Genomic DNA, 26,790 nt, shown 5'->3' on the forward strand with positions numbered 1-26,790 from the left:
ATCGAATGCTAAAAGCATTATTAAGATCCGTCTTGTCGTTTTATTTTTTCGGAGGTTCAATCTTATTCGACGAATAAAATGTAGCAAACCGTAGTACTAAATACGCGGAGCTATCCCGACGATCACGAATAGACATACTTTTTGACGAGACAATGTTTCCAACTGCCAGAAGTTGGAATTTCCCAATTCCTGGGAAATGATGCGAACAAGAACCGCCTAGTTAGAATTTTGAAGACAAAAATTTGAAGGGGAAAATTTCATGTTCTCACAAGCCACGGAATATATGGATACGCTAATCATAAATACCACAATAAATGTTTCACCAGCATTCGATACCGTAATAGTGGTCGGCGAAGATATAGATCTTTTCTCAGCGCTATGTACATGATGAAAAGTGTACTTTTTTAAACCAGGAAAAGGAAAAATTTCCCAACAAACATATTCCACTGAAAGTATCATAGGTAAAACAGCTACAGATCATATTTTATTTTTGCGCCTTCTGTGGCTGTAATACAGCATGTGCACTCTTTAACCAAGGAAAAATGAAAGCCATTAATGTACTTCGAAAAAATCCTGATTTGAACGAGGTTATTGAGGTATTTAAAAATCTAAACGTTGATCCAGAGTTCATTGCTAAAGCAGAAAAACGTTTCTTCAATTATACGGTGATGTGAAAGTAAGAAAAACTTGTCTTTAAACAAGTATAGATATGTCTGCTTCACAAAATCAGCATACTTATAAAAGTAAATTTAATATTGCGTCGCAACCACCAACAGAAGCAGCAGCACGACAACATTCTTTCCGAACCAGGTTCAGTAGTGGTACTAGAATGAAAAAAAAAAAAAATGCAGAACAATGGGGATGGAAAAGTAACAAAAATGAACTAATTCCTGTTACGATGCTCCAACCCCCGCTTCAGGATCGTTATTAAAACTTATTTCTTGTAAGTGTAAAAAAGGATGTCAGAAAGAATATGGATTCAAAAAAGCTGGAATAAAATGTTCCCTTATATGCACAAATTGTAGTGGTACTTGTGATAATTCGCAAATTCGGAAGAAATAACGACTATTCTTGAAAAAGCTTTCGATGAAATCGAAAACGAAGAGGCGTATGATGACAGTCGCAGGTGATGACAGCTCAGGACGAAGTCGTAACACCTAATCCATCAGGAACAGCAAAACGAAGAAGATTGCCCAACATTTCTAAATTAATAAATGCTTCATATGTGGATTAGACCTGCAGAGAAAACCACAATAAAAAACGCGCTGCTTACTTTACCTCCAAGTGGTGTGGAAATGAGATTTTTTTTCAAAACTATTATATCAAAGTATATTGAAATATACTTTGCGGCGCTCGTACGCCAAAAACTAAATCCTTTATTACCAATTTTCAAAACTCCCTGAAAACTTTCGAGGTAAAACTACCAAATGATTGGACTATTATTAATTTTTATTTATTTACATTGAATAATCTGTTTTGTTGTTTTATCCATTTCTGCACCAATTATCGGGTATATTTGATTTAAAATAAATTCAGGAATTTTTTTGTAATTTGGCAACAATGTCAACTTAGATCTCTGACGTAAATATAGATAATGACGTGCGAGGGTATTTATACTATACTAACTGTACATTAATATATTCTTTTAGGAAAAAGTAACATTTTACAAATGGCCTTTTTGAAAGTTGTTACTCCCAGTAAGTGTCAACCATTTTATCAGAATTTGACGGTTATTGACGACTCAAGAATATGCGCAGGTGGACTTGTAACAAAAAATGACTCAAACGCTTGTAGCGGAGACAGTGGCGGGCCTTTACAAGTTCAAGAGAGGCTACCAGGTGTTGGATTAAAGTTAGTACATACATTATCTAAATAAACTATACTAAATTTACAATCAAGATGCAGTAGAAATAAACAAATGAAGACACGTTAAATGATACTAGGAGCACTCCCGAATCATAATTTACAATGTATAAACTTTGGAAATCATGATTTGGGATTTACAATGTATATACATTGTAAATTATGATTCGGGAGTGCTCCTAGTAGCATTTAACGTGCCTTGGTTTGTTTATTTCTACTATTCTACTACATCTCGATTGTATATTTAGTATAAATTCTCAGTCTAATAATACATAAAACGACAATAAATACCGTTCTACATACCACCAGACTGAAAACAGGGGGAAACTTCTCTGGTATTAAGAACCTCAGAGGCTTTTAAAAATTATTAAGCCATGCGGACGCGCATGGCTTATGACGATCCGAAGATGAGGGAATTTTAAAATTTGTAATTCACGTCTAATCTGCTCAGCATAGTAAAGCTCCAACGAGAAGCTTTCCTATCATCATCATCATTCTCTTTGCCTTATCCCTATGCGGGATCGGCTTCCCTAATTGCATTTCTCCACACAATTCTATCTTGGGTCATATTAATGTTAATCCCCTTTAGCAACATGTCCTGCCTTATCATCTCCCCCAGGTCTTCTTTGGTCTTCCTTTCCTATTCCTTCCAGGAATCTGCACTTCAGCTATTCTTCATATTGGGTGATTAACCTCTTGACGTTGAACATGACCAAACCATCTTAACCTATGCTCTCTCATTTTGGCATCAATTGGTGCCACACGTAGACTTCCCCTAATATATTCATTTCTAATTGTATCCTTCTTTGTCACTCCACTCATCCATCTAAGCATTCTCATTTCCGCCACATGCATTCGTTGTTCCTCTTTCTTTTTCACTGCCCAACATTCAGTTCCGTACATCATAGCCGGTCTTACGGCTGTTTTATAGAATTTTTCCTTCAGCTTCATTGGAAACACACCACTCAATTCTTTCCACTTCATCCATCCAACCCTAATTCTACTGCATGCATATCCATCTATTTCTCCATTATTCTGTAATACCGATCCTAGTTACTTAAAACTATTACTTTTCACAATCATTTCACCATCCAAAGATACCATTTTATTTGTATTAACTCCATCTTTGAATGAACATTCCAAATACTCTGTTTTTGTCCTACTAAGTTTTAAACTTTTTTCCTCAAGAACTTGTCTCCACTGTTCCAGTTTTTATTCTAAGTCTCTTTCACTATTTCCTACTAACACTACATCATCAGCATACATTAGTCACCATGGAATGCTAGCCTGTAGTTTCGCTGTTATCTGGTCCAAAACTAATGAGAATAAATAAGGACTAAGCACCGAGACTTGGTCAATCCTACTTTTAACTGAAATTTATCAGTCTCTCCCACACCTGTCCTAAAACTAGTCGTTACTCCCTCATACATATCTCTCGCAATCTTTACATATATTCGCCAGGGACTCCTTTCTTATTGAGTGCCCACCACAGAATCTCTCGAGGAACTCTACATATGTTTTCTCAAGATCAATGAATACCATATGAGCGTTGGTCTCTTTATTCCTGTATTTTTCCATCAGTTGCCTTACAATGAAAATTGCATCTGTTGTTGATCTGCCCTGCCGTCTATCAATTACTCTCTCCCATATTTTCATGGTGTGGCTAAGTAGTTTTATAGTCCTGTAGTTTGTACATTGTTGTATGTCTCCCTTGTTTTTGTAGACAGGTACTAATATACTGCTTCTCCATTCGTCTGGCATTTGTCCAACTTCCATAATTCTATTAAATAGACCTACTAGCCAACTCATTCCTGTCTCTCCAAATGCTCTCCATTCTCCATTCCTGTCTCTTCACAACGAGAAGGTTTCCTATGTACTAGAAAAAGAGTAAATAAATTAAACATTAAAAATATATAAACATTTTCTATTTCGTTGGAACCCGAAAATGGAGCAGCATTATATTCTAGTTCAACCAGAGAGTGCAGGAAGAGTCTATACCGGTTTCGGGGCTTTTTTGCCCTTCACCAGTAGACACATATCATCTTATCTCTGACTGAACTAGGATACTTCGACGCGTGCCAGCCCGGATTGCAAGGAATGAAATGACTGGGATGTCGTAGCGACATCTGCTAAGAAACATACTAAGTTCTTAATCTAATAATACATAAAACGACAATAAATATCATTCTACATACCACCAGACTGAAAACAGTGGGAAACTTCTCCGGTAACAACCTCCGAAGCTTTTAAAAAGTATAAGCCATGCTACTGCCAAGACGATCAGAAGATGAGGGAATTTAAAAAAAGTGCGTCTACTGATGAAGGAAGATGAAAAAATTGGGATATGTGCCTACTGATTAAGGGTAAAAAAGCCCCGAAACCGGTATAGACTCTTCCTGTACCCTCTGATTGATCTAGAATGTAATGCTGCTGCATTTTTGGGTTGCAACGAAATTGAAAATGTATATATATTTTTAATGTTTAATTTATTTACTCTTTTTGAAGTACGTAGGAAACCTTCTCGTTGGAGCTTCATTACGCCGAGCAGATGGGACGTGAATTACAAAAAATTTTAAAATTCCCTTATCTTCTGATCGTCTTGGCATCCGCATGGCTTATAATTTTTAAAAGCCTCGGAGGTTGTTACCAGAGAAGTTTCCCACTATTTTCAGTCTTGTGGTATGCAGAATAATATTTATTGTCGTTTTATGTATTATTAAATTGAGAACTTAGTTTGTTTCTTAGCAGATGTCGTTACGACACCCCAGCCATTTCGTTCGTTGCAATCCGGGATGAAGTATCCTAGTTAAGTCAGAGAGAAGAGGATATGTGTCTATTGACGAAAGGCAAAAAAGCATCGAAACCGGTATAGACTCTTCCTACGTCCTACACTCTCTGATTGAACTAGAATATAATGCTGCTGCATTTTCGAATTGCAACGAAATTGAAAATGTTTATACATTTTTAATTATCTAAATGATTTACAAAAATTTATTTAATAAAATTGTTATTCTGCTCATTTTAAAAGTTGATTTTCACGTAAACGGATTAACGGATTCCTCTAATTTTTCTTTATCTTTGGTATTTATACTATAGCCCCCCCCCCCGAAGATTGACAAAATGCCCTTACTCCCAGAATTCTATTTTTGTAGATTCTATGCGATTGAAAAATAAGAGTTAGCGCACTATTAACTCACCACCCACTTTCTACTCTACCAACATGATCAAAAATGTATTTTTTCGTTTTTATTTTTTTAAGTGGGATGTAATCAATTTTAAAATATAAAAAAAATCAAACGCAGGGTTGAGGCTTTTAGAAAACATGTCGGTAGGTTGAATGAACATAACCTCAAAAAAATTTTAATATTTTTTTTTTTTGGAAAAGAGCGTAAAACTTTTTTTTTGAGATTGTTGTAAGTCTAATTTTCTTTTATTTTGTGTATTTTGTCAAACACTATATTTCTATTTTTTTTTAGGTTTTTCCGTGAGGTTCGCTACCTTAAAAATCCGAAAAAAGTTTTTAGGGGGCTTTGGAGATACAGTCGAACCCGCTTAGTAGAATACCTCTTATAGGAATATCCCGCTTTAAGGAATAGAAATTAGAGGTCCAGAAACGTTTGTACTAGCCATTAATGATCGGTTATTAGCATATCCCGGTTATAAGAATATTTATGCTTGGCACGAAGGCTATTCCAATAAGCGGGTTCGACTGTATTCCCTATTTTATAGACTTCAAAATAGATCAAATCGAGGATTTTTATAGGTTATATAAATTGAAGTACATAACTGAGTCAAATGGGAGAAACACGTTCTGAATAAAATAAAAATAAAATTGGACCTGCAGCCAAAAAGTTATACCATATTTTTTTTGAGGTTATGTAAACTGAATCTAGGGGTCTATAAAATATGAATTCTGGGAGTGAGGGCATTTTGTCTGTGTTAACGGGGGGGTGGGAGGGTAGATCTTTGATTCCAGTAAAGATTGCTAATAATTCTTAGATCATAGGTGTTTATTCCAATATTTGTTAAACTTTCCATCATCTTGTGCTTTACTGTATCGTATAGAGCAGGGGTTCTCAACCTTCCAGCAACTGCGTACGAAATATTCTGAAGATTTTGGTGTTCCCTAGGAGGGCATAAAATGGAAGGAAGCCCCCCCTCCCCGATCCTAATTTTTTAGAAAGATATCTACTAATGATTTCTAATTCTTCTCGATTTTCGTTATTTTTGCTAGCCCTTTCAATTTACCTGACATATGAGTTCCTCTGTAGTATTTGATTTAAGTGGTTTGCAGAACAAGAACTATTATATAATTACGTCTTCATAAAAATAAAAACGTACAAATACAAGTAGCTGTGCTATGTTTATTATATCGGTACTTTCGTCTACTTGAAGTGCAGAATATGTGCATTCTTGACAAAAAAGTTGTTCTTCAAAATATTGGAAGACATCAGTAATTTGTCTTCTCACTGTGTTGTTTGACAATGGTATTTTTTAAATTTCTTTGGTTGCCTTTTCTCCGAACACGGTTTGGGCCATTTGCAATTCTACATCTAGCAAGGTAGGATGCCTTTATTAAGTTAGTATCATGTTTGCAAAGCTAGTCATGCATTTATTTTCTTTCTTAAAAAAAGTAGATTCTCTTTTAAAAAAATTCGATCAGCCTACCAAGCACCTCAGGGTACCTTGTCTGTTGGTGACGTATCAGCATAGAAGGCTTCATGCTTTGGTTCTAAAGCGTTTCGAAACAAACAACAAATTGAGGAATAGGATTGTCACTATTTTTGTGACAGACTTCACTATAAAACTGTAAGTCGCTTTCGTCGCGGTTTAGGTTTTTTAGCACTATCACTTTGATATAGGATTTACCAAAAACAACTTCATAGCAGGGAAGCAGGGATTATATGGAAGCACAACAACTGCACTGGCACTTTCGTAGACAGAGACCCAGCGTTTGTTCTATCCACGTGACGCTTACCTCCTGAAATCTTCCCGCGTACCACCGGTTGGTAACCCCTGGTATACAGTATAGACTACGGTGCCTAAAATGATAAGCGAATTTTTCTTATACGGCTCTCAGTCTATTATATAATTTGTTTTAGATATGTACAACATGGAATTGTAAGCTTTGGTGTCAAACAATGTAACTATCCTGCGGTGTTTACAAAAGTAGATTTCTATATAAAGTGGATACTGGATAATATGAGGCCTTAAATATCGGGACGATCTGGACTAAAATTGAAATGCAACGATCCATAAAATTCATATTCTGAAACTTTTAGTGATTTGAGTATGGTTTTCAGGCAACACTATTTAGAATAATTGTTCTCTAATTGTGACATATACATATTATATAAAAATAAATGTTACTTTTTGTGTATCATTTTGGAATAAAATTTTAGTAATTAAATGTAAGTTAATTAATTTCCTTAAATAGAAATAGTTCAACATCTCAAGAAAAAACACTGGCAGATAAGTTACCTAAGAAAAACTAATGGATGAGAAACCGAAGATGATGGAGGAAATAAGAAATGCCAAAAAATGAGTCAGACAGATATAAAAAGATAAATTTAACAATGAAGAAAAATCAGAAAATCGTAAGAAAAAGAAGCAATGGAGAGGTGCGAAGAAATTGAGCCTCTAGGGTTGAAATATATTAGACACAATATACATACGGAGGTTAAAAACTTACAGGTGGACTAAGCCGAAGACAGAAAGGAAATCTAACCTATTCTGACAAAAATATTATCTTGTACAAACAGAGTAAAATATGAACGCGGAAAGAATAGGTACCTAGAGAAATTATTTGAAAAACAAAGAGGTAATACGTTTAAGCTAAAAGAAGATATAAATGATGGACCAAAAATATTGCAGCAAAAAGGTGAGTCTGAAATAACACAGCTAAAGTAGCAGGCCCCAATAATATACAAGCAGAACTACTTAAACTGATGTACAACAAATCAATAGCAATATACACAAAAATAGTCAACAAAGTATAAGTACATCTCTGGAGAATTACACCAAAATGGCCGAAGTCTGAGTTTAATGCACTTCCAAAACAAACAGGAGCTAAGAACTGCAAAGAATACCGTACGATATAATATAAGTCATGAGTCATTTCCTATAAAGAATTTACAAGCTGTCTGAAAGTCAAAATTCTTCTAAACAGTTTGGGTTCACTAATGCTTTCGGTACGACAGATGCTTTGTTCTTAGTACAAGCATTAATATTGGGTACAAGTCTTAATCCAGAGATGAAGAGACTTCAATTGCTACTTATACACATGCCTGGTTAATTACGAGAAAGCGTTTGATCGAGTACATCACGGCAAGATCATGTAAATACTAAAAGAAGCAGGTATTGTTAAATTAAAATAAAGATTTAAAAAAATTAGTAATTTTCAATGGACTCAGATCACAAATCTCAGAATTGAAGGAAACACACGAAATACGTAAAGGTACTTATCCATACAAGGGTGATCCGCGCTCGGTGTAGCAACTCCACATAGTGGATACGCTGGTGATCGCCGCTCGCCGGCCATTTTTATTTATAAACAATTTAGTGTCAAAAACCGCCTTTTTTCTATTTTTTTTTTCAAATCAATTAATAACATTAAGACTTATGGTTTTCTTAGTACAAACATCTTTAAGAGAATGGAAAAAGCTTTAAAATTGCGTACCTATTACAAAGTTTGATATACTCATTTATTGTTAATATAATTGCGACAAAAGGTTGAAATTGCAAAAAAAAAATATTTTCGGTATAACTTTTGTAAAAATAAGTGTACAGCTTTAAAATTGTTGTCAAATGAGGGTTCTTTAGTGCTTAATACGTGATAAAAATTTCAAAGTGATTAATTCAATTGTTTATCCCAGAGAGCTTTTTTTGCAATAACATAAGTCAGAAAAAAATGATTTTAGAACCATTCTACAGGTGTCAAATAAAAGAGCGTGAGCCAAACTTTCAAATGGGTTTAAAAAAAGTAAATAAAAATTCATTCATTAGTAATAATTAATTATGCACCTGTATCGTCAATTTTTCCTTATGAACTTTTTGAATAACTTAAAAAAGCTATTGTTTTACCGTATTTAAGGTGCCCTACTACCAAGTGGTGTTATGTATATGATAATTGATGAAAAATTGTAATAAATATATATATAATTTATTATGAAAAAAAAATAAAAAGCTTATAAGGAATAATTGAACATACTTTTGCATAATTATTTATTAATAATAAATGCATCTCTTATTCACTTTTTTTAAACCAATCTGAATTTAGCTCATATTCTTTCATTTGACACCTGTAGAATGGCTCTAACATAATTTTTTTCTGACTTATGTTATTGCAAAAAAAGCTCTCTGGGAAAAACAATTTGAATAAAATTTAAACAATTGAATGAATTGCTTTGAAATTTTTGTCACATATTAAGCACCAAAGAACCCTCATTTGATAAAAATTTCAAAGCTCAGCACTTATTTTTACAATAGCTATTGTGATTTTTTTTTTTGAAATTTCGACCTTTTTTCCCAGTTATATTAACAATAAATGAGTATATTAAACTTTGTAATACGCCATTTTAAAACTTTTTCCATCCTCTCGAAGATGTTTGTACTAAGAAACCGTAAGTCTTACTGATTTCCATTAATTTGAAAAAAAAAAGGATAAAAAAGCCGTTTTTTGACACTAAATTGTTTATAAATAAAAATGGCCGCCATATCCTACGCAGGAAATAGTTACAATTTGTTCTTTTAGGTATTACCTGTCGAAAAAGCGCTTCAGTACACTGGCTATTGAAGTGTCATGGAAAAAACCTTATTAACCTGGACTATTGTGGTTTTAGTGGTTTATATGTAGGGGAGCGCATTCCTTGTATGGATACGTACCTTAAAAGGGCGCATCGGACAAGCTAGATTCACCTTCAACTAGATGAGGATGAGGGCCGTATTTAAGAGACACAACCTCTCTTTTTTCCTTTTTTTAACGTTTGTTAATAAATAAATATGCACTAAAAAACCTTTAAGGGTTATAGATAATTTTAAATAGTTTTTACAGATTATTAAATTGTTCTGTTCAGGTTTCAGGTTTTATAACATTGCGTTAGTTTGAGTTTCCTCATTTATTTTCTTTTTTCCTCTTCTTAGCATATTCCATACCTTCTTTAGACCTCCATAAGTACATGTCATGCTCCATTTCGTATATTTGCTCTAGTTTCTTTATCTCACATTTCACTCTGTTTCTAACTTTATTGTAAATTTCGTATGTCTCCGGGTTTTTGTAGCACATGTATCTTATGTAGGCTACTCGTTTTTCCTTAACTGCCGTCTTGACTTAATGTGAGGTTAGTAACCTACTTGTGGTCAAGGACTTTCCTCACAGAACGAATATATTAATAAGCGTTTTTTATTTCTTGTGATTCAAAATATTTTTTCTTTGGCATTATCAATATTATGAATATAACATTAGAGATTCATTCATTATACCTAATTCCGTTTATCATCCTTACTTAACATCAAAATATAGTTTTTTTTTCTTCTGAATGTATAATGCTTAGCAGTAATTATACAAAGCAAGGTTATCTGGACAAAACCAGTTGTAAAATCATTGCAAAAACAATCAAGATTCGTAATTTTAATATGAAATTAATATTTGTAGTATTACTGCAGTTTATAATGTGTGATTGGTTTGAAAAAATTGCTAAACTCTTAATAAACTGTCATTCTCCTATTATTGTGAGTTTTTGTGTTGTATCGGCACTGGTTTAATCACCAACTGGCCAGTCAATTCCTATTATTGGTTATCACAATAACAACTCTGTTACAAATTTAATGCTACTAGTGTTTCTGGTTGGAAAACAACTGTTTTGTTTAAATAATCTGCCTATCATTGAAAATGTCAACTTCTTAATGTCAACTTTATGTATATTCAATGGTACCTACAAAGATGTGAAATAATATTCCAAAATTTCAACCAGACTTTTGTGTATCGTGAATATAACAACATGGTATTGACACATTTCATATTTTTGTTTGTGTTTTTCCTTATTCATAGCCACTCCAACGGACAAGGTAAGTAAAAATGTAATGACTTTATTTTTAGTTTGTTAGAATATATAGTTTAGGCCTGGGTCGATAATTTTTGAGACCAAGAATCAAAAAAAAACTGAAAAAGAAAGGATATACAACAAAAATTAAAGAAAAACAATTTACGGGCGATTTTAGGACGGACAATGCAAGAGGATGGGTTTTAAGGGTAAAAATGGTTTATCACGATTTTCGACAAATCAGTCCAATGAAAAAAAATATTAGCAAAGTTGTGTAGGTAATAGCAAGATCTATAAATTTTGTACATACCTACCTTTTTTTTTCACATAACCTCATTTATGCGAAAAATTCAAATAATCGAGTTTTTTATAAATTTAATCTACCCCAATTTTTTTTACGAAAGGTGAAAACTTCTTTATAATAATATGTTCCAAATATACTGCATTTTTTTATTTAAAATATTTATTGCTCAGGAAAATGCAAATTCTTGGTCAGAATATTATACCTGCATTTGAAAAAATTCAGTATGCTTTTTGTTCGCTGAAATCTCTATTTTTTGATAGTGTAAAAGATATACGGCTAAATTTCTCAAAAAATAAAAAAAAGAAGAAAAACTCGAATTTGAAATTTTTTTAATCGCTATATAAAATTTTATTAGCTATGAGCTATTTATTAAAATTTACAATTTAATTACTTGAAAAAAGAAGGATTGCATGTTAAATGGACAATGAAAAAATTGAAAATTTATGTATTTTCTAGTATTTCTTTTTTCTAACACTATACCTACTATTGACTGCGAAAAACAAAGTTGTATAATAACAAGAATTTTTATTAATCCCTATTCCTATTCGGACACACGTCTTCTTTAATCTTCTAAACCAGTTTGGATATATGTTTTAAATAAGATCCGACATAGACAGCACCCTTGTTTGAAGCCTTCTGCTGCTGGGAATGTTTCTTATATAAAAATTTCTTGTTTGATAGCACTTTTAGAATTTTTATCAATATTAGCTATAGCTCTGCCTACCTCCTATGAGATAGACAGATGATCTGAAACAGACTGCCGGGAAAAATTGGCTACAAGTACCGTACAATAAAAAACAATGGAAAGAAAGACTTGAAGAGGCTTATGTTCAGATGTGGGCGTGAATGGCTAGACGAAGAAGAAGAAGAAGAAGAAGAAGAAGAAGAAGCTATAGCTCCCACACATACTCTGTTAAGGCCTATTTTCCTTAACACTAGAGATGCATCAAGTCAAACTAGTTTGATTTTATTCAACAAACTTGACTTGACTTGATTTCGATATCTTTAGGTTTGACTTGAAATCAAACTTCTTCAAACAGTTTGAAGTTTGAATATCATATTGGCAACGTGTTTATTTCCAATTCTAATTGAGAGCGTACGGATTTTGTTGTGACTTATTTGGATAGGTCTGAATCTGTACTCTGCTACTCCGCAAATTAGTTTGTAGTTCATATTTAGACGTCCATGTTTGGCTTTTTTATTACGTGCGTTTTGAAGTGTGTGGCTTTGGAAGATAATATCTGAATTTGGATATTTTTCGGTTTAGAATAAGTACCAGAACATATTGAGTTTGATATTGAAGGTATTCCCACTGCAAAAATTAAGAGAAACAATCTGTAGTCGAAGCAGTATTAATTAAGAAAAATAAATATACTAATTTATTTGATGTTGCGGCAGGTGATTTCAAAACAATGAAAATTGCAAAGTGCATACATATATAGTCCGTCCACTATAACTTTTCCCATGCGGTACGATTCATTTTCAATCAAATTAAGTCAAAACAGAAAGTGAAACGTACGCCGATGTGTGTAGTATATAGTATACAGTATACAAAATGTATATACACATCGACGTTCGTTTCAATTTATGTTTTGACTTAATTTGATTGAAAATGAATCGTACCGCATGGGAAAAGTTATAGCGGGCAGACTATACTTCTATTATCTAAAAATAAAAAACAGCGTTACAAAATCACAAACAGTGAACTAATTCTTTAAAAGGACGGCGTTATGCATATTCGACCAAGCGCCATTTCTTTAAAATCGAGATAACAGCGGATTCTGGTGACGCATAGCTAAAACTATCTTACTGTCACGTTAACGGTTACTAAAAAAAACAAAAATAAACCAAGCGACATTTTGTCTATTAAGGGTTTTTAGTTTTGCATAACAAGACTATATTCATAACTGCCATTCTTAACTGCCATTCATAACAGTTTCGCAATTGTAGACTAAGCGCCGACTAACTGTCTTTGGTCTGTTTATGCTAAACTAAGCGTTTGGCCAGAATAACATTTTTGTCCCCATTAATGTACACATTAAAGGCCCATTTATACATATCAGGGCCGTGTCCGTTCCGTGTTAAGACAGGGCCCGGTAAAAAAAAACAATATGTACTCTTATGAGTATATTTATACATTGGCGTTTCCCGGACGGGGCCCGTCCGGGCCCGGTCTGAAATTAATCCCAGACGATATTTTTGCTGTCGGCACTAGCGATGCACGAAAATGACACGGATCGCAGGGACTTGTATAAACACGATTTTATTATTTTGTGAACGCGACTGCTGGAAAACAGACAAGCAATAGATATTGTGAGGAGAGATCTTCTATCCAAGCCGAAATATTTTCAACTATCTTTTACACAGAGATTTGTAATAACGTTTTCCTCTCTTATTCGGCCCGGTACGCACACTGCCACAACCCAATTGTATGTAAATATTGCATTAAAAATACGCGGACTCGGCACTGACCCGGAACGGACACGGCCCGGGTATGTATAAATGGGCCTTAATTTTGAAGTTTCGGTCAAAAAATTATGGAATTTTTTTAAAGTGAAAATATTGTGTTTATATATAATTAATGTTGTTCTGAAGCTATTTTCTTGTGGCATTTTTATAATAAATTACTTTTAATGGGAAATAAGCCACCATTTTAATAAAAAAATGATTTTATTAACGTTTCGAAGCCCAAATCAGGTTTCGTTGTCAAAATACAAAATACTACGTTAATAAAATCATTTTTTTGGTAAAATTGTGGCTTATTTCCCATTAAAAGTAATTTATTATATATAATTAAATTGGAAAATACAAATAATCTATATAAAATCTTTATATTATATCTAACGTGCTATGTACTAAGGGTATAGTATAAGTCATAAAGTGGACCTTTCGGGATTCTTCTATATTTTGAATTTTGAATGTTTATTAATTGTTTCTGTACTAAGAGTATAAGTCAAAAGTCTGCTTTGTATTAAGAGTACAAGTCAACGTATACTGTTAGTACCTTCCGCTTTCACTTACGCAGCTTGACTATACTTCACACCACATGTTGTGAGATTCTGGGGCGTTTGTATTGAAAAAATGTAGATAATCCAAATTTGACCATAAAATTTCTAGGAATTAACATGCTTAAAAAGGGGTTGGTACGAAAACAGATTTTTGAGGTTCTTTGTTTTCTTCCTTTTGAACTTTCCTAAACCTTTTTTTATGACTTTCGTTCTGTCGTTGAAGACGGTGGCGGGGTTTATTGTTATCGGTTATAAAAGTAGAAAACTATAAAAATAGCTAGATCCCATTTAAAGCAAAAACTGTTCATTTAGTATTTTTTTATTTAATTTTGTTGTGCGTGCTTAATAACTATTTGTATAACAAGGGAGGAAAATATCCTCCCGAGAATGAAGTTTACTGCCCGACGCGTAGAGGAGGGCAGTAATCATTCCAGGGAGGAAAAGGCACTTTATTCCCATGTTATACATATGGTTTTTCCACCTTCCTCAAATTAATAACAAGTCATTTTTTATTTTTACTTCATTTATTTATGTAACTAACCAACAAAATTTATTAAAACTAAAACTTACAAGTAGGTACAATATAACTGTCAAATATAAGTCAAATTATTAATGTAAACATTGTTAAATCAGAATAACAATTTACTGTTTTTTACCATTCTGCAAAATACAGAGTGTTTTATAAATAAACGTTAAAATGTATAGATACTTACGTAATAGAAAATAGATATTGTACAGGGCGTCAATAAGTTATATTTCATGAACGAAATACCATGATGTCACTTTTAATTTTCCTCCCTAGGGAGGAAAAGTACAACTTTGCTCCCCACAATCAGGTCCGGAAAAGTATACTTTCGGTAGAGGTAGGTGGAAAAATAGTTTACTGTTTACTGTGAAAGTGTCAGTGTTCTATTGTACATAATTTTTAAAAATGAGTAGAGGGAAACAAATACTAAAATTATTGGAACTAAAGGATGATTTATATGGCACTCAATGTACTTATTATTAAATTTCTTATCTTAATTGGCAACTGACATGTCTATCTCAACAAAAAAATATATCTACGAAAAAAATATTTTTCAAACTCTTTCAAACTAGTTTGACAAACAGTTTGAATTTTCAAACCTGTACGATTGACCAGTTTGACTTGACTTGAATTATTTTTTAGAGGGATTGACTTGAGTTTGACTTGAAATTAAGTCAAACTCAAGTCAAGTTCAAACATTCAAGTCAAACTTGTGCAACTCTACTTAACACCTTAAAGATATGTTTCAGGAGGGGCGTGCCGTAAGCTTTCTCTATATCAACAAATAACAAAGTGTGCTAAATGCTTTCCTTGTCTCGATAACGTACTAAAGTGCAAATGTATCGCATGAGCTCCCTGCACAAAATCCCTTTTGTTCAGTTCAGACCCAACTGGTTGCTGTGTTGAACACTTCAAATTTTTCTTAACCTTGTATTATTTTACAATAATTAAATTAATTGTACTTTTTATGTTTAAAGACGTTTGTACTACTCCTGGTGGAACAGAGGGAAGCTGTATTCCAGCACTATCATGCGAACCTTTAAGGACAGCCTTTAAAAACGTTAAACGGCCTTTGTCAGATACAGCACGGAAACAATTTGAGGCTTATATTTGCAAAGAAACACATAAGGTAATTATACAATTTTTATAGTATTTTCTCTTCGCTCCATATAAGTAGTAGTAGATGGAATGGGCATACCGATAAGAAACGAACACCTATATGTATATGTTACCGGCCAAACGCGATTTCAGGACAAACTAGTTTGACCTAGGCTAAACTAGTTTATCCTGATGTTAATACGGACACTGCAGTACTGCAGAATAAATTAGTAATGCCTTTATGATATACCTACAAAACCAAAATAAATAGATAAACTGAATAAAATACTCTGTAACCGGAAATATCATTTTTTTTTATAAATTATTTATTTTTCCATGAAGTGTTTTGGTGACACTTAGAATTGCGGATTATCATTGCCCTCTTGATGCGGTACCTGTTTGTGGAACAGATTTTGTTGCAGTTACATTTGACAAAATCTTATCCTGATCCAACTGAACCTCTCGTAGCTGGAACCCTTAACGATATTTCAGAACCTTAGTTTATATCTACTACTACCTCTAAAAAAGTTTGATGGCAAATGTCTAATTATGATCTTAAAAAAATTAAAAATCTTTTAGTGACATTAATACTTCAACAAGTTAGATAAATTATCTCTAAAATATCTCTAAGGGTTGCAGTTACGAGAGATTCAGTTGGATTGGACAATCTTTTGTCAAATGCAGCTGAAACGAAAACTGGTGCACAAACAGTGCAAGAGTAAGAAGGCAATAATACTCCGCAATTCTAATGTGTCATCAAACACTCCATGGAAAAATACATAATATTTTTTATAATTTAGGTATAATTATAGTACATTCTTTCACGGTTTTTGCCGTAAATTTTAAAGAACCATATGGATTGACATGAAATTTGGCATACGCATAGATAACCTGTCAAAGAAAAAAGTGATATGGTGAAACTCGGGGGTGAAAAAATATATGTTCAAGTTAAGTCACGAAATGGATAAACTGACTAATTTTAAGCAACTTTTGTTCTATAGAGTTTTTTCACCAAATCAATACTTTTCGAGTTATTTGCAAGTGAATATGTTCATTTTTTAACAAAATAATCACGTTTTTAGACGGTTTTTCGCCAATAACTCAAAACGTAAGCATTTTGTCGAAAGAAATGTTCTTAGCAAAATTATAGCCTATAAAAAAGTGAAAAAACGGTGTATATATAGGGTGTCCCAAAAGTAGTGGAACGGTCGAATATTTCGCGAACTAAACATCGGATCGAAAAACTGAAAAATACGTGTTCAATAATTTTCAAAAATCTATCCAATGACACCAAACACCAACCCCCACTACACCTCCTGGAGGTGGGGTGGGGGTAACTTTAAAATCTCAAATGGAAACCCCTAGTTTTTCTTGCAGATTTGGATTCGTTACGTAAAAGTAAGCAACTTTTATTCAAGACATTTTTTCGAACTGTGGATAAATGGCGCTATAATTGGGAAAAACGATTTATCCTGATACCATAGGTAAATTATAGAAACGGTCTAATATCTCGAGAAATACACTTCCAAATGAGAAACCAAAAAAACAGGTTTTTAATATTTTTCGAAAACCTATCGATAAACACCAAAAATGACCCTCCAACCCACCCCCTGGAGACGGGGTGGGGGGTAAATTTAAAATCTTAAATAGCAACCCCCACTTTTTATTGCAGATTCGAATTCGTCATGAAAAATTAAGCTACATTTATTCGAAACATTTTTTAAAATTGCTGATAGATGGCGCTAATAAATCGTATTTTTCCAATTAAAGCGCCATCTATCAACAATTCTAAAAAATGTTTCGAATAAATGTTGCTTAATTTTTCATGGCGAATCCGAATCTGTAATAAAAAGTGGGGGTTGCTATTTAAGATTTTAAAGTTACCCCCCACCCGACCTCCAGGGGGTGGGTTGGTGGGTCATATTTAGTGTTATTCGATAGGTTTTCGAAAAGTATTAAAAACCCTTTTCTTGGTTTCTCATTTGGAAGTGTATTTCTCGAGATATTAGACCGTTTCTATAATTTACCTATGGTATCAGGATAAATCGTTTTTCTCAATTATAGCGCCATCTATCCACAGTTCGAAAAAATATCTTGAATAAAAGTTGCTTACTTTTACGTAACGAATCCAAATCTGCAAGAAAAACTAGTGGTTTCCATTTGAGATTTTAAAGTTACCCTCCACCCCACCTCCAGGGGGTGTAGTGGGGGTTGGTGTTTGCTGTCATTGGATAGATTTTTGAAAATGATTGGACACGTATTTTTCAGTTTTTTGATCCGATGTTTAGTTCGCGAGATATTCAACCGTTCCACTACTTTTGGGACACCCTGTATTAGGTCTCTATACCTATCAAAAGCAGAGTTGTAGCTAATGAAAAATAGGTTCATATTCGAAAAATTCCAAATAAAATAATTCAATGTAAAATATCCAAATAATGAAGCATTCTTGGGGAAAACACATTACAACTTTTTTAAAGTCTTTAAAAAGCTTTATTTCTGTTTTTATAAAAAAAATTCTAGCATCAAATGTAAGCAAGTTACGCTCAAAATAAAGTTGGTCCTTTTTGTTTTGGCAAAAAAAAAATCAAGAAGATCACCCCCCAATTAGAAACTTAACTGAAATTAATCGTTACCGCTTCACAAGTTACTTTACTTATGTTGTGTTTATATGATCTGTAAGTTTCTTTGATTCAAAGTGCTTATTTTTGAAAAAAATTGGTTTTAAAGTAAAATTTTTAAAAATTTTAATTTTGAAAAAATGTTTTTTTTCAAATTAACTTAAAAATTGTTAGAGATACCAAAAATCAAACAATGAAAATTTTGATTATGTATTTTAGAAAGGAACTACAACGTTAACGGGGTTTTATTATTTCATATAGTCAATGGACCTCTAAATATGAAAAAACCGCGGAGTGCTACCATTTACAGGGGTGCGTTTTTAAGAAAGGGGTGAATTAGTCCCTAGGCACAGGGCGAATTAGGGTGAGTTCTATGCACGTTTGGTACAAACACGTCTACAGGAAAAATTTTCCAGGTTAAATTTACTATCGAAATATCACATTTTAAAGTCAAAAATAATTTTTTTTACAAAATTATATTCAAAAGAAAAGCAAGAAAAAACACGAAAGTTAGCATTTTTGTTTCTTGCCCTATAACTTTTTTTCACGGGGATATAGGTATAGGCATTGCTTCACAGAAAAAAAACTTCCATCCTTCCTCTTTAAAATGACGTTTGGTGTCAGCCTGTATGATTTACAGTTTCCAAAATATGATTTTTCAAATTTCGCCACTCACAACAATTTTGGGACATTTTCCTTGTTACTTCGCAAACATTGTTCTGTAATTTTTTTTACGCAGTTTTAGGTATATACAATGTTACATTAAGTAGGAAGAAAAGTCAATTACCTTTAAAACGATCTATCATAGAAGGTTGTATGACTATTTTTAAGTAAGATATGGATTTTCAAAATTTTATACCTTTAATGATTTTTTATATATTTTACGATTATTTTTAAATTTCTCATTATTAATTTTTTATTGTGTATTTAGGTATATACATTGTGTAATAAAAAGGAAAGCTTATTTTCTTTACTTTAAAATGGTGTATTGCAATCACCTCTAGGTCTATGTTTAAACAAGATATGCTTTTTCAAAGTTTGACATATACACATGCAATAGGTCCCACTAAGTTGGAACCACATGGAAAACTTTTTATTATTAACTTATTCTTTATAAAATGCTCTGCATAGTCTTAAACCTAAGATGTAATCATCAAATATAAAATTTTATCAATAGTGTACGAGGTATGTTAAAAAATATGAATTTCGCTCAAGAGTAAAGTACCTTTATATTTCACAATATCGAAAAGTGTTATTAAGAAAAGTTATTTGGAATTAAAAATTATGTTACAATATGCAATTATATTCTTCTAATTGAAACAAATAAAAAATTTTAAAATTTTTCTCAAATTACGGATACCCTTGGATATCCTACGGATATCATTTTTAAAAATGGTCCTAGAGGTGATTTCAATACACTATTTTAAAGTAAAGAAAATAAGCTTTTTTTATTCCAGATTGTATATACCTAAATGTATTGTCGAAGCGAAGATCGGTGGAATATGCGCATTTTATCAATGAAATTCGATATTTTTAAGATATTCCAGAAGCCGCTACAGATAAAATGTTTTAACGACCTATTCATCATTCAGAATTACTTAACGGATATTAGTACAGTTAAAATAATTAAGACGATAACCGGACAACATTGATTTAATGAGTAAAATTTAGTTTTTTTTTACTTTAATGACAAAAAAAGCAAGCCCATTAGCAGAACCCAATTAAAAATTATTTTGCACATCATATTTGAAACATTATTTGGTTGAAAAATCTCATTTTTGTTGGCAAAAAAAATATATTAATTTGTTTGGACTAAATTATAGTTGTGCTTATCTTAAAAAGGATATGTTACTATCAACATTCGCACAGTGTTGCCAAACTGAATTTTGTTATTTTGGGTGTAAATTTTTTCCACGGATCTCCGAGGGTACAATACAAGAAAAAAGTCATAATGAGAAATTTAAAAAATAATCATAAAAAATATCAAAAATCGTTAAAAGTATAAAACCTTGAAAAAGCATAACTTATTTAAAAATAGTCGTACGGCCTTACACATTAGACCATTTTATAGATAATTGACTTCTCTTTCTACTAAATGTACCATTACATATACCTAGAAATGCGTAGAAAAAAGTTACAGAACAATGTTTGCGAAATAATGGGGAAAATGGCTCAAAAAGTCTGTGAGCGGCATATTTTGAAAAATCCTAGTTCGGAAAATGTAAATCCTAGAGACTTCTACCAAACGCCATTTTAAAGAGGAAGGATGGAAGTTATTTTTTGCTGAAGCAATGCCTATACCTATATCGCTGTGGAAAAAAATTATGGGGCAAGAAACAAAATTTCGTTCTTGCGTGTTTTTTTCTTGCTTTTCTTTTGAATGTATTTTTGTAAAAAAAAATACTTTTGACTTTAAAATATGATATTTCAATAGTAAATTTATCCTAGAACAATTTTCCTGCAGAAGTGTTTGTACCAAAAGTGAATGGAACTCACCGTAATTCACCGTGTGCCTAGGGACTAATTCACCCCTTTCTCAAAAACGCACCCATTTAAAAGGTAGCACTCCGCGGCTTTTTCAAATATAGAGGTCCACTGACCATATGAGACAATAAAATCCCGTTAACGTTGTAGTTCCTTTTAGCTCTCTTATTTTGAACATAATCAATAGCCTAAAAAGTCGGTATTATTTTTCTGAATATTTTATATTTTTTTGTTTTTCTGTAAGAAAAAAATTGGTTAAGAGTCGGTGTTTCTATGCATACACTCGTGATAAGTGACTTGTTTAAGCCCTTTTAATTACAGCTCTTTCAAAAATAATTACTTTGAACCGATGAAACTTACAGATCCTTGGTCAATACATACGCGAGTAAAAAACTTGTGAAGTGGTAACAATTAAGTTCATTTGCAATGCTAATTAAGGGGGCGATTTTCCCGATTTCTAACCAAAAAAAGGGACCAACTTTATTTTGAGCGCAATTTGTTTATTTTTGATGCTAAAAAAATTATTAAAAAACAAAAATAAACATTTTTTAAACACTTTAAAAAAGTTAAAATGAGTTTGCCCCAAAAAGTGATTCGTTTTTTTGTTAAGGCACGTTAAAATATTCGATTTGGAATTTGACGAACATGAACCTATTTTTCATTAGCTATAGCTGTGCTTCTACTAGGTATAGTGACCTAATATATACACCATGTTTTTCATTTTTTGCGAGCTATATTTTTAATAAGAATTTTTTTCGACCAAATACTTACTTTTTTAGTTATTTGCGAAAAACCGTCTGAAAACGTGGTTATTTTGTAGAAACTAAACATATTCACTTGCAAATAACTCGAAAATTATTTACTTCGTGAAAAAACTTTATAAAACAAAAGTTGCTTAGAATTAGTCATTTTAGTCATTTCCGGAGTTATTTCGAACATATACTTTTCTTAGCCCTAGGGCAAAAGCACACATTGGCACAATATCACTTTTTTCTTTGACTTGTTCGCTATGTGTATGCCAAATTTCATGTTAATCCAAGCGGTTCTTTAAAATTTAGAGGTTTTGCAATATTTTACCTTCAAAGAACGTACTATTATTGCTTTTTATAAAAAACACTGATTATCTTTTATAATATGATTGTTTCTATTACCAATTTCCATTAGTTCTAACGATGAATCATTATCGTTTTAATAAAAATGGTTATTTTCCAATTCCAAAGTATTTTATTCAGTTTATACAGTGAGCACGTAAAGGTTGGAATAAATTCATTTTCTCGAGAATGGACGATTTTGGAAAAAAATCCCGAAACAGGTCAATTTTTATTTTTAAATTGCGACTTTTTGACATATGTGTCATACTAGTGACGTCACCCATCTGGGCGTGATGACGTCATTTATAATTTTTTTAAATGAGAATAGGGGTCGTGTGATAGCTTATTTGAAAGGTAATTTAATTCTCTATTCAGTAATATAAACATTAATATAATTATTTATACAGCGTGTCCAAAAAAAATTATTTAAATTAAATTTATTGACATAAAAAGAAGAATGTGTGTAATTTATTTAACTCAAAATACATTTTACTGCTATCAGAAAACAGGAAATAAAGTTTATTTAACAAATAAATATCGTTTTAGCATTTTAGCCGCCCACTCGCCTTCCTCTTTTTGAACATTTAATTTTTTTACATTTGAACATTTGATTTAAGAGAAAAGCAATGATTATTTTTCAAATAAACATTTTTTTCTGTGTTCTAAGAACCTTAAAATGTATTTTGGACTAAATAAAAATTACATGCATTCTTCTTTTTATGTCAATAGAATTAATTTAAAAAAATTTTTTTAGACACCCTGTGTAAATAGTTATGTAAATGTTTATATTACTGAATAGAGAATTAAATTACCTTTCAAATGAATTATCACACGACCCCTATTTCTATTTAAAAAAATCATCGATGACGTCATCACGCCCAGATGGGTGATGTCACTAGTATGACATATATGCCAAAAAGTCGTAATTTAAAAATAAAAATTGACCTGTTTCGGGATTTTTTTCCCAAATCGTCCACTCTCGAGAAAATGAATTTATTCCAACCTTTACGTGCTCACTGTATATTTATTTTGGCTTTGCAGGTATACAATAATGTTTAAACTAGGCCGTACTAGTAGTGGGTCCTGCAGTGTCGGTATTAATATCAGGATAAACTGGTTTGGTCTAGGCCAAACTAGTTTATCCTGAAATTGGGTTTGGTCGGTAACATATACACTAAGTTTTGCTGACAACCATATAGTGATTACACAAAACGAAGATGACCTTAGCTTTATGATGAGAAAACTAAAACAGGAATATGCGACGAATGGAATGGAAATAAACCTAAAAAAAGAATGTGTGTGTACTTTGTACGCACGTAAGAAGTTATACTTCTATTATATGATTTAAACGAAATTAATATACTTTTTATTTATATTTTATTTAAATATTATACTAATTTATACTTATAGACCTGGATCCCGCGTAAGAAAAAAAAGTCGATTAATAGCAAGCTGAAAATTTGTTAATAGCTTAACGGTGTCTAGTCGGACAAACATTGATGCACGGGAACACTGAAACAGGGGAAGTTTTAACGGTGGAGCATGATAAACGTGTCGTCCTGACAAGTTTATGATGGTGAAAAATAGCAAGTTGTTTTTAAGTTTATTCAATAGCCAACGTTATTTAATATATGAAAAAATGTTTGTCCGACAAAAAGGTTGGGCATTTTAACGAGTCCGACACGTAGAACATGTCACATCACAGGAACTATGTTGGTGATGAATAGCAGTCTGATTTTTGCATGAGAGTTTAATAAAAGGTTAAAAAAGCAATTGGAAGTTCTGTCGGACAAAATCAATGGGAAATTTTTCTAGTCGGACATTCTAGACATGTAAGATATAGACAAAAATGTTGGTGATAAATAGCAAGCTAATTTTGATTTGTTTATGTACAAATTATATTTTGTAACGCAAAAAGTTATATGTCGGACAAAAAGTTTGGGCAAATCGAAGGAAATAAATAAAAAAACATTTTTTTAGAATTACTTCAGTCACATATTGATAAAGCTATTTTAGTTGTATTTTATTATTTATATTCACATATTTGCATGTGCATATATACAGTGCTAGTCAAAAGTCCGTACCCCCCCTCTTATCTTTTGAACGGTTATACTTATAATAGTGAAATTTGGAGGGAGGAAATAAACGGACGTAAGCTTCTTAACTAGTCATGATAGGTGACGTAATAGTGACAGATGACGTTACAGAGCCTCTGTGACCGATAATTTTTAAATGGGACCCTATGGCAAGTGATGCCTGGTTTGAAAGGTATTCAAAATACCTATTCAATCATACTAATTTTTTTGAGTTTAAGTTGATTCTAATTTTGGGTGAATAAATTAAATAAATATAATATTGTAGTTTCGCATTTAATTGATAAAAATTCAAATGTCCGCCTATGGTTTTTTTGTCAAAAAAGTTGACGTTTTTCAATTCTCTAATAGTTTTTACGTCAACGTCAACCTTTTTGACAAGTAATCATAGGCGGAAATTTGGATTTGTATTAATTAAATGCGAAACTATAATTTTATATTTATTTCATTTATTCATCAAAATTAGCTTAAATTCAAACAATATTAGTATAACTGAATAGGTATTTTCAATACCTTTCAAACGAGGTATCACTTGCCATAAGGTCCCATTTAAAATTATCTGTCACAGTGGCGCTGTAAGGTCATCTGTCACCATTACGTCACCTGTCATGACTAGTTAAGAAGCTTACATCCGTTTATTTCCTCCCTCCAAATTTCACTATTAGGTCTGGATCCCGCGTATGAAAAAAAAGTTGATTAATAGCAAGCTGAAAATTTGTTAATAGCTTAAGGGTGTCTAGTCGAATAAACTTTGATATATGGGAACATTGAAACAGGGGCAGTTTTAATTGTGGAACAGGTTAAAAATTTGGAACGGTCACAGCACGAAAACGGCACATTTATCTTGTCCGACAGAATAGACTTAAACTCTCCGAACAGAGATTAAACTCTCATGAAAAAATCAGACTGCTATTTATTACCTGTCATAATTCCTGTCATTTGACATATTCTACATGTTCCACTCATTAAAACTCCTATTTTGTGAAAAATAGCAGTCTGATTTTTGCATGAGAGTTTAATCTCTGTTCGAAGAGTTTAAGTCTGTTCTGTCGGACAAAATAAATGTGCCGTTTTCGTGCTGTGACCGTTCCAAATTTTTAACCTGTTCCACAATTAAAACTTCCCCTGTTCCAGTGTTCACACATATCAAAGTTTATTCGACTAGACACCCTTAAGCTATTAACAAATTTTCAGCTTGCTATTAATCAACTTTTTTTTCATACGCGGGATCCAGACCTATATTACATTTATAACCGTTGAAAAGATACAAGGGGGGGTACGGACTTTTGACTAGCACTGTATACATGCACACTCCAAAAACAGTGAGGTAAAGTATCAATGCATGTATATTTTGCAAAACAATTATTTTTTTGTGTGGAGTTTGATCTAGATATTCTCAAAGTGACAATAAAAAATATCAAAGAACATGTGAAAGCAACCTCTTAGGGTTTTCTAATTAGGCGCATCAGAAAGTACGGAAAATTTCCTACAAAAAACGTTGTATACATTTTTTTCCATACTCAAATATTAACCCTGTAAACGACATTGAAAAATGTGAAGAGTCTAAAACTTCGGTGCTTATAAGAATAGACGTAAATATGACACATTATGCTTAGAAGTATGTATTAGAAGGCTGCATTTGTCAGTGTGACACTTTGTGCTATACAAAGTAGTATTTGAAAGTACATGGTCTCTGAGTTTCTGTTTGCCACGTGTGTTGGAAATTAAAATTTATATTAACTATGGAGTGTTTTTGTGTCTATTTTTGAGTGTCAACAGTTTAAATTTTAAGTCGCCAAATCAAAAGTGAAACCATTCAACGGAACATTTTTGAGTAATTTTCGAACATTTAACAAAGTTAGTAAAATACTTGGTCATCAATTCAATGAGGTTCAGTTGCCAGATAATTGTGAAAGTTCTATTGAATATCATTCTTCGTGCTATAATGCTTTGCTTGATTGAAAAAGGGTACCTAAATAAATTATTACTAAAATTGTATAACGTAATTTTTCTCAACTTTCTACAAATGAAATAATAATGTAATTAATATGTCACATGGCAAGAAATAATTTGCTGCCAAAATAAGTCGATTAGTTTAAATTTGAAGTTACGATTGCAATTTATTATGAATTATTGTCAAAAGTGACAGTTTTTCTTAAATGGAAATGTATTCATAGACATAAGGGTAGACAGGGAATACAGTGCAAAAAGTTGATAGGTGGTCTATCTATCTCGTTTAACCAAGCGATCCCGCGCATGTCGCAGACAAAGATAGCTAGACCACTCAATCCATAATATAATTTGCCTGATCTACTATAAATGTATTACAGTGAGGTATCTAAATGATGTTGAGATAAATCGAAAGATATCGATTGTAATTGATTGCAGGTACTTTTGACATAGAATAATCACCCCTTATTGAAATTAAATTTTTTTTTTTTTAATTTTCCGACTACAAAATCTACCCCTTATTTTTTTCCGACAACAGTCATTCTTGGTAAGGAATAATTTACTTAATTAAATTTCGAAAATTGGAGTGAATGAAGGAAAATCTATTCAAGTTACATTTACAACACGAAGAGGAACTTGTCCTCCTGTAACTTTAAACAATCACCAATTACCATTAGCCAACGAGGTAAAATATCTTGGTATTCATTTGGACAG

General features: G+C 32.3%; 2 protein-coding genes across 4 annotated transcripts in view; both read left to right on the forward strand.

The window, feature by feature from the left end:
* The window catches only part of LOC114331663 (CLIP domain-containing serine protease B10), an 81,500-nt gene extending 74,227 nt beyond the window's left edge, over positions 1-7,273 (forward strand). For both annotated transcript variants that reach the window (XM_050654425.1, XM_028281287.2), the window contains 2 exons: positions 1,650-1,851; positions 6,966-7,273. In XM_050654425.1, the coding sequence (XP_050510382.1) occupies positions 1,650-1,851; positions 6,966-7,077 (314 nt within the window). In that variant the 3' untranslated portion in view covers positions 7,078-7,273. The remainder of the gene's footprint in view (positions 1-1,649; positions 1,852-6,965) is intronic.
* Positions 7,274-10,477: 3,204 nt separating this feature from the next.
* Positions 10,478-26,790, forward strand: part of LOC114331651 (phenoloxidase-activating factor 3-like) — a 42,868-nt gene continuing 26,555 nt past the window's right edge. The window contains exons 1-2 of one of the 2 annotated variants that reach the window (XM_050654424.1): positions 10,478-10,929; positions 15,720-15,871. In XM_050654424.1, coding sequence (XP_050510381.1) covers positions 10,779-10,929; positions 15,720-15,871 — 303 coding nt within the window. In that variant the 5' untranslated portion in view covers positions 10,478-10,778. The remainder of the gene's footprint in view (positions 10,930-15,719; positions 15,872-26,790) is intronic. The other variant, XM_028281280.2, reaches the window with a different exon arrangement.

Source organism: Diabrotica virgifera, chromosome 6 (genome assembly GCF_917563875.1).
Source record: "Diabrotica virgifera virgifera chromosome 6, PGI_DIABVI_V3a".
NCBI lineage: Eukaryota > Metazoa > Arthropoda > Insecta > Coleoptera > Chrysomelidae > Diabrotica > Diabrotica virgifera.